General features: G+C 43.9%; 1 protein-coding gene across 1 annotated transcript in view; it reads left to right on the plus strand.

The window, feature by feature from the left end:
• Positions 1-521: 521 nt before the first annotated feature.
• The window catches only part of gabbr1b (gamma-aminobutyric acid (GABA) B receptor, 1b), a gene marked incomplete at its 3' end in the record, with an annotated part of 26,018 nt that continues 16,904 nt past the window's right edge, over positions 522-9,635 (plus strand). Inside the window, 3 exon segments of the mRNA XM_083684358.1 lie at positions 522-662; positions 4,142-4,276; positions 5,760-5,930. Of these exon segments, the coding sequence (XP_083540484.1) occupies positions 537-662; positions 4,142-4,276; positions 5,760-5,930 (432 nt within the window). The 5' untranslated portion in view covers positions 522-536.

Here is a 9,635-nt window from a genome sequence, read left to right on the forward strand (position 1 = left end):
AAATTGTATCCAAACTCGCTTGAGTTACTGTAGCTTTGCCTGTTGTATTGTCGTGGGACCAACACGTGTTGAACACGAATTGTCCTATAGCCTACAATAATTTCATAAAGACTGAGTAAACCTAAGAGTTTAACAATTGTGTAGGCTGTTAACAGTTGTATTTCATTACAGACAAAAGCAAATTGACATTCAGCAAATTAATACTTTTGTCATACAGACTAGATATTGATAGAAAACGCGTCGGTCTTCTGAAAGTGATAAGTGCTCCTGGAAATAGGCTAGATCTATAACAAAGACAAACTTTACAAACTTCTTTACACTGCAACAACAATAGAGCAGTAGGCCGTCGGAGGAGTATCACAACTATTCATCTGCAGCAAGTTTCTTCCACCATGGGGGTCTCCCGTCAAGGTCTACCCGGGGGTCGACCGTCCATTGTAGGCCAAACTCTGATCTTCGCCTCCCTGACTTTACTACTGTCTTGGTCCTGCCCGGCTCTAGGCAAGAAGAAGCTCTACATCGGCGCTCTCTTCCCCATGAGCGGAGGGTGGCCCGGCGGGCAAGCATGCCTCCCTTCCGCTCAAATGGCCCTCGATTTAGTGAACAAGAGAACGGATATACTGCCGGACTACGAGCTGGAGCTGATACATTACGATAGCATGGTGAGTAACCACAAATTGCACTATGTAAGTTGCATTGTGTCGGCCTACGTTAATGTAAGGGCTGATTTTTGCTTATACATCAAGTTACAAACACATCCTCTCACGTGGTTTATGGCTTTTTAAATAATTCATCTGAGTTGTTAGTAGTAGAGAAACGTGTTATTTTTAATGGCTTGCTTTACTGCAACTTTGTTTTGCATACATTTGAATTATATGAATAACAAGTTGGTGTATATCTATGTCATGCCATAGTTACCATAATAAGGTGTCTGCTGTGAATTACTTTAATCCCTCAATTATTCTAATCAGCAATAGGCTGGTCTTAAAGTCAAGTTGACTAAAGATATAGGATATGCCTTTAGAAGATATATCAAATGAACAAAATGCATTACAGTGTAGGCCTATGTTAACATTCTAGTTGAATAGATAGATATTTCAGGGATGTGTAGTGGGAGTATTGACATTGACATATCATCATATTCTCCCATAATGACAAGTGCTGTCTAGTCACCTCATAAACTCCCTTGCTCTTCGATTTCCATTTCCTCTCACTCTGTCCATTTCCTCGACCACATTCCTCATCTAGAAATCATGTTCCATCTGTAAAGAATTGTAAAATTGTTTGAGTTTTTGCTCTCTCTCTCTCTCTCTCTCTCTCTCTCTCTCCGCCTCTTCCCACCTGCGTCCCGCCCCCCCCCCCCCCCCCCCCCCCCCAACACGAAAGATGCCAACACACCACACTCAAAGTCTGTAAATAGTTAAATGCACTGTGACTGGTTAGTGTTGCTAAGAGCATTGCTCTGATTGGTTGAAACTGCTCTGCATTGGAACCCTACTTCAAAAGACTGGGGGGGTTGGGGGGGGGGGGGGGGTAACCAAGACGATTGCAAGAAATGGGAAAGATCATGCACTAACTACCATTGCATACACAGGGACAGATGGATGGCTAGATGATGTAAGATTGTCAGTCCTATTGAGTGTGGTATAGACAAATGTAAGAATTGCTCCTGGTCGGAGCAGTCATCCATCATAGGCACTTACACACGGCCACAGAGTCAGACAGTCTATCCGAGGAGTGCCGTGCCCTGCCCTGTCCGGGCGGCTGCAGGATGAGGAGTCGACCCTTTTGGACCGGAGTAAATACGCCCTGATGGATCTCCCGCTGATTGCGATTCAGGACCACGGACAGCTACACTGAACGAGAAAATGCCTGTGTCATCAAGAGGCAAACGAACCAGAAAATCTCCCGCAAGTAGATGTAGTTATTTCCCAAACCTCGCCATGGACCTTCAGAAAAGCTCATTAAATATCTGTCCAGACCCTACGTTCATTAAAGTTGAAGACACATCCCGATGTGGTGGAAAGCTGGGGGTGGATGGGGGCGGATGGGGGCATCTCATCTGAATGCGTTAGACCTTGCAGTGATTTCCCCCGAGTGCCAGGGTTAGATCAATGTGTCACTCGCCTCACATAGGCCTATACCTCCGGATTAGTGTCTGTTTTGTTTACACACCGATGTATTTGATTCGGGAATGAGGAGGGCACACATCTCTATAACCCCCATTACTGCCTAAACTCGTCAGATATGGCGGTGAGAGGCTACAAAAACAGATGTTTAAGCACTGCTTTTATTTCTTGCTGTAAGATGGATGGGTTTAACCTCCAAGTAGCCTTCACGAGATAACCTTCATCATAGCATTCTGACAGCAGCACGTAAACGGTATTTTATAGGCTGTTTTGTTTTATTGACGGATTGACTTTTCAATCTTCTGGTCTGGTGTTCTTCTGGTCATATGACCAATGCAATGTTTATGCCACACCATCCTAAAGAAATGTCGTTTTGCAGTGCAGCTCAGTAATCATCATACTACAAACACCACTGCCTTTCCCCATTGCTTGACATTCCTCTCAGGAGTTCTCAGAACTCTTAACATTCGGTGGGTCAGTCACAATTCTGAGACTCAATGATTGAATTTACTGCACTGCATATTGTAGTGCCCATACCTCACCGTGTACTCCACCAATATGTCATCCGCGCAGACGTGGCGCACAATACTAAACAGCGAAAGGAGGCCTAAAATACCTACATAGTTTGTGGTGCCAATTTTTTTTCTCTTGTTGGGCTCGGTCGATTTGCCGCGGCAGGGCCAAGCTGCATAGTTCATGGAACGGAAAGCTTTCGCACGGCTTCCCCTGGGTGTCGGGGAGCGAGAGCAGGCAGGAACAGCGCTTCAGAGGGGGGTACAAATTCTGCTGACGCCCCTCCAGGGAGTCTGGGGAGCATGCCTCAGCAGCAGCTCGCCAGCCACGAACACTGTACACCATTCATAGACAGAGTGGGCCCACGCGCCTGAACCGATGACGATTGCAACGGGGCTAGCTCTCCCTGGAGGTTTTTTGAGTATAAACGAGCGTGCTATCGTGCCAAGCGGAACGCACAATCGTGGAGGAGTCATCAGCTGAACTCATTTCTGTTCCCTTAATTGGGGTCCGTGATGTCGCATTATTGTGTCTTTCACATGAAATCGGTTTAATTTCGACATGGGAGGGTTTTCCAACTGAAAGCAATCTCTTAGATGTAGAGGATTGAGTTCTCTCACATAATTAAAATGTGCGAGATTATAACCTGCACAAAGGTAACATTGATTACATTAAATACGGAGAAATCTATTGCCTACTTTCCAGGATTGTACAAATAAAACGAAATAATTTTCCACATACACCTGTTAAGTGTAAACAATTTGGAGTTGTTTCTCTCTCTCTCTCTCTCTCTCTCTCTCTCTCTCTCTCTCTCTCTCTCTTTCTCTCTTTCTCTCTCGCTCTCCTATCATATACCTCTCTAGTGATACCCGAGTTTAAGCTGCTCAAGCAGTTCCAACATTGTGCCGTCACTCCCTCAAACAAATGATCACTTTCCCCCATACCATTATCATTTAAATTACATATAGATTTTTCCTTGACTATAAATTGAGAAGGAAAATGAAAAAAAGAGACAATTTGTTAGCTTGGATTAAAGACAAGGAGACATGACGGATGGGTAAATGTTTTTCCTGCATTCAAAACATTTTTTCCAGAGGACAAATCCAGGTGTCCTTGGAACGTGTCTCACCTGTCTGAGCTGTTGTTTTTTTTGTGTTGTTGTGTGCAAACTAGTGTGAAATGAATCGCTGACTCCCTCACTCTGGCACAGTATGGTTTACCATACAGATAGCACTTGTATGTTTTTTTAATGCATTTCTGCGGTGTTGTGTATGTAATCAGTCTATCCCCCTCCCCTCTTCTTCTCTCCCTCCCTCTCTCACTACCTCTACCCTCTTGCTTTTATACTCAATCCCCCACACCCTTTTGCTCTCTTTCCCCCCCCCCTCTCCCACTCACCCTCTCTACATATACCCCTTAATTCCCCCCTCTATCCGTCCATTCTTGCTCATTATCTTTCTCTCCCTACCCTCCCGACCCCCCATTTCTCTTGTCCCCAGTGTGATCCAGGTGAAGCTACCAAGCTGCTGTACGACCTTCTCTACACGGAGCCCATTAAGATTGTTCTAATGCCTGGCTGCAGCTCTGTGTCCACACTGGTGGCTGAGGCGGCTCGCATGTGGAACCTCATAGTGGTGCGTGCCTCTCTGTGTACTGTGTCTACACAGTCTGTCTGTCTGTCTGTCTGTCTGTCTGTCTGTCTGTCTACACAGTCTGTCTGTCTGTGTGTATTGTACTGCCACATCAGACTTTAATCAATCATTCATTTTTGATTTATACTGTATAGGATGAGACCTGAAGTATTTATGCCAGGCGTTGCCTCACAACTCCCTCATGGCTTTAAAGTGGTCTTAAAGTGATACCACATCCATGAGAGTCTTTTTAATTCTGTTCTGGATATAAACAAAGTGAGTATAGAAACCAGGAGAACTAGTGGAAGATAGCAGCCGTGTGTCTAGTGAGTGAAAGTGAGTCTGAGCCTCCAGGGAGCTGGCCATGCTTGAGTGAGCCTGCCACCTGACAAGGAAGCAGACACCTCTGATCCACTTGGCAGGGGAGAGTCAACCTGAAGGGAAGCGGTTCAAGGCCCTCTGAACTACAAACCTTGAATGCCAAACAAGAGCAAGGAGCTGAAGGAGAGCAGGGAGAAAGATAACACAGTCTCATTACCATTTTGTTTGGTTCATTTCATTTCCGAATTGTGAGTATCATTTGCCTCTGATATTTGGAGACAAACTTTGCATTCTAGAACTCTCTGGCAATGTTTAAATAGTGTATTGTGATACAAACCTAAGCAATTAGTATGTTCTCTACTTTTAGAATGAATATCCGTTACAGATATTTACTGCATTTATGTCATTCCTGTTTTGGGAGGCTGGTACTGTAAAGTGCACTTTCACAGAAAATGAAAAAAACTTTGTAGACATCCATTCCTTCATTTTTCATGTACAGTGCTATTTCTGTATCTTAAAAAGCTTTTTCCCCAGTTCCCACACAAGGGTTTTGACCCATATTCCTCTGCAGTGTCTCTGTTCACTGTATAATGCACCGTCTCACACTGCAGTTAATCAATGCAAATGGTTAATATGCTACCAAACCTAATTTAGTGTGATTTGGCTAGAGGATATCGGACCAAACAGCATGCCGCGTTAACGTGATTATGTTAATGTCCTTGTCTTCTTCTGCCTCTTTCTTTGTATTCTTCCGCTTGTTTTCTCTTTACCTCCTCCTCTCTTTCCCTTCTCTTATTTCTTCTTTTCCTCCGCCTTCCTTCTTCCTACTCTCTCTCCTATTTCCTCATTTTCTTCTTCTTTTCTTCTCCCTCTTTATCTCTGCACATCAGACTCATAATGATGACACCTAATGTAACATGTGACGTCATGTTGCTGCAAACAGTATTACTTCCTCGCACTCCGAGTCTCGAAACACGAGTCTCGTATTGTATTGCCAGCACACGTGACCGTCCCCTAAATACCCGATGGAAGTCAGCGCCGCACCACCCAAAAGCTAGCAATTCGACGATGTGGGTGGGGGTATTTAAACTTGAGGAGTGAGTTTACCATCTCAAATGACACTAACACTCTCTCCCCCCTCCCCTATTCCCCTCGTTTCTCCCAGTTGTCCTACGGCTCCAGTTCTCCAGCTCTCTCCAACCGCCAGCGCTTCCCCACCTTCTTCCGCACACATCCATCAGCCACGCTGCACAACCCCACACGAGTGCAGCTCTTCCAGAAGTGGAAGTGGACCAAGATCGCTACAATCCAGCAAACCACGGAGGTCTTCACTTCAGTAAGTGCCTTGCCTGTACATGCCCCTTCCTTAATACAATACACAAGCACCATGAACAAACCTGATGAGAGATGAAATTGATTCTCCAATGTAATTTCCACTCCAACCTAGTCAGCAGACAATTATGGGTCAGATTTGGTCTTGTGGTGGTGGAAACAGAAAGTAGTGGGCCAGGCCTTGTCCAAATGTTGGGGGGCCAGTGACAGGGAACTTTGCTCATGGGTCAGCTCTGGTAGGAGGAATGTGGCCCTGATTTGTTCCTATAGTTACTGGGCCATCTTTGAGTCTGGTTGACCAATACTGATTGAGAGTTTGCATGTTGAGCCAGCTCTGAGATGTGATATTTGGCCATGATACCCTTCTATCATTACTGGGCCACTTTTGGTGTAAATGTGGATGACCAGTATTGGGTGACAGTTGGAACTTTGCTATTGGGCCGGCTTTGGTACTGTATGTGGTGTATGGCTCTAATAAGTTCCCATTGCTACTAGGCCAGTGTAGGTCAGTACTGGATAAACATTGACAGTTTACTTGTTGGCCAACTCTGGCTTGAGGTATGTAGTCCAAATAAGTTACTGTCACTTTTGGGATTTGCTAAGAAATGCCCCCAAAAATAAGCTTGCCATAATTTGTGCACATTAAAGCCTGGGACACACACAGTTCAGATCATTTAGAACTATGGAACCAAAAAAACAGAAGTGATACAATGTGAAATTCATAACTGAAAGCTGCAGTTTGTTAGTTTTATGCAGATTTGAGCAGTTTTATAGCTTGCCACAGTCAAACTTATCAAAACCAGTGAACATGAGAGGAGTAGATTTCGATAAATGGTCTGTCTGTTTAGAAATACACAGACCATCCATTCTACTCATCTCATCTGGTTTTGAAGAGTTTGACTGTAGCACACTGGCATACTCATCAAAACCAAATGAGATGAAACATACAGACCATCTGGAGAAATCTAGACTCATCACATCTAGTTTTGATGAGTCTGTCAATGTGGCCAGGTAATTAAAAAAAAAGAGCAAATCTGAATTGAACTGACAATTTGCCAAAATCTAGTTCTGAATATTCTATATGTTCTATCTTCTCAGACTGTGTCAGATTGTGTATGACCTACCCAGTTTTAAGTAATCCCAAATTCTAAAGCAAACAAGATCTGAGATAAGTGTCCTAGACTAAGATGTTAACAAATAATGACTGATGCAACGGAATCTATACATATGAATTTCAGAACAAATTGGATAAGCAGACAAACTGGTAGCAAAACAGTTTCCTCTGACTTCCAAAAAGCTCCCCAAACACTCCATTTATAGGAGATACCCAATTAAACTCAGGTGTGGCCAATTAAGACACAACACACCGAATACCTCTCCACTCATTAAGGCACTATTGCCTCAGTGTAATTTGGTGGGAGTTCTTTGGCAGGAGGCTGAAGGCTGTTGATGCATTGGTTTAGAGATGTATTGCTGATAAGATGGGTAACGAAGTGTTCTTTAATTAGTAATTTTCTCTTCACTTTTCTAGCCCTAAGGATACATTTTATCATTGTCTTAAATATTTACAGTTAAATTGTAATTAACCTGACTAGAACGGATTTAGTTAAAGTTTTTGATCTGCCCTTAAGTTAAATAAATGCGTTTGTCTCTATTTTGCGTGGTGAGTGTGCTGTGTGTTGAGTCTCAGTATTGTGTCGCTACTGCCGTCCTGAGTGCTCAAACTGTTTGCCTTCCTTTGAAGGATGAGTTTGTGATATTTAAAGTTCAAATAGGATCCCTATTTGGAAAGTAGTCTTTGGGCCAGGAGAAACATATGCAGCATTCATAACATGTCAGAACTAGGAATCTCCAACAATATTTCAAACTTGGAAACTCACTGTAGAAAGATGATTCCCGAGTTTCCCACTTGGAGAGTATCAGAACCAACCCATAGGAAGCTCTACGTAAATAACTTACGTTCATTTTAACTGAGGTTCTGAGTTTCTCACTTGTCATGAATGAAGCATTATCCAGGGTTTGGATTTATTTAAACAAACAACTACTGCGCACATTAGCTAATTTTAGTCCCTGCTAACCAATAAATGTGCTAGGTACATTCAACCAAGTTTTAAATTGCACTAAACTAAATCTACTCTGGTGTACAAATCTACCACCGATCTTGATCTTGACCACAATTAGAGTTAAACAGGGCCAGATCTGGTTGCCATAACTAAGCCAGATCTGATTGGCATAACTAAGCCAGGCCTTTTCCACAAATACGCCAAGCCTGTTGAGGTACAACTTTGTTCCTTGGGCCCGAAGTAGTTTTAAATTGCAGCCTGTACCCGACGGGACCCAACACGCCCGATGGGCCAGCCATGATTGTCTAACAATTGAATCGGTCCGGGCCAGGCTCGGGTTTGCCGCGGCAGAGCTGTGTTTAATTTGTTTTAGATATAATCTTGCTCGGCTGTGTGATAACTCGCAGCTGCCTACTGCTCTCTCTCCCTCTCTCTCCCTCTATCTCCCTCTCTCTCCCTCTCTCTCCCTCTATCTCCCTCTGCTCTAGTCATAGATGCGCAGCAGCAGCACCTGTTCAATTAAATGTTTTTGTTGTTGTTATTTTCGTTTAGGCTTTATAGTATCTGCAGAAATAATGAAAATAATTTATTTCGGTTTTTGAGCGTTCCTTTATGTTCTCTCCCTGTGTCAGTCAGCCCTAATTACTGAATTGGTGTTTAAAGGCTGCGATAGAAAATAATTTACATACCCATTGGCACACCGCTATTGGCATCAACCTTCTAAACACACAAAACAGGCCACGACAGTAAGATCTGGCTCATTTCTGGAAATATATAAAGTATTTTATAAAGGCAGGTGCACTAAATACAGTTGTTGATAGTAACTAAGGTGAGTTTTCAAGTAGTCTCTCTCTCCACTATTCTCAGTGAGTAGCTTTCTCCTCTCTTTACTCTGCAGTGCTGCAATTTTGCTTTTGTGCACAATGGATAAAGACACGGCCGTTTTCTAGACCTCAGGCTTTTTTCGGGCTCAAGCTCATGAAAATGTCTTGGCTCTGGCTGGGTTCGGGCCTCATCTCAATGGGCCGGGGTTTGTTGGGCTTGAATGTTCAGGCCCATTTAATCCTCTATCCAGAAGTGGACTGGCTCTGGTGGCCATATCTAAGCCTAATTATCACCATGAAAAGGCCACATCTTGGCTAGCATGTGGTTGCGGCCTAGTTACAGTACTACTTGGAATGATGGACTAAGCCATAAGCAAACAGATCTGGCCCATATAGGTCCGTTTTATCAAGTGGTAACTAGGCCCATCCAGCCAATGTCTGTCCTTTTCATGGCAAAGATATGGCTCTGGAATTGCAGCCAGAGCCGGCCAACTTCTGGCCCATGGAACAAAGTCATACCTGGGCCACATCCACATGCCAGCCAAAGTCTGGCCTTTTCATGGCAAAGATAAGCCTCACGAACGGCAGCCAGAGCTAGCCCGCTTCTGTTACGTTGTACCTGGGCCTGTAGAAAACAGATGTGGGCCAGATTTGGGCCGTCATTACTCTGCTGACTGAGAAACCCTTTTATCTCACTCTACCCATTACACCTCTTATCTCTCACACTATGTCTCTCACACACTTTCTCTGTCACCTGCTGTCTATGTGTTTTCATTCCCCCCCTCCGTCGTGATGTCTTCTCTTCCTGTCTTCCCTACTGTA

This window comes from Argentina silus (assembly GCF_951799395.1).
Source record: "Argentina silus genome assembly, chromosome: 14".
NCBI classification, from domain to species: Eukaryota; Metazoa; Chordata; class Actinopteri; order Argentiniformes; family Argentinidae; genus Argentina; species Argentina silus.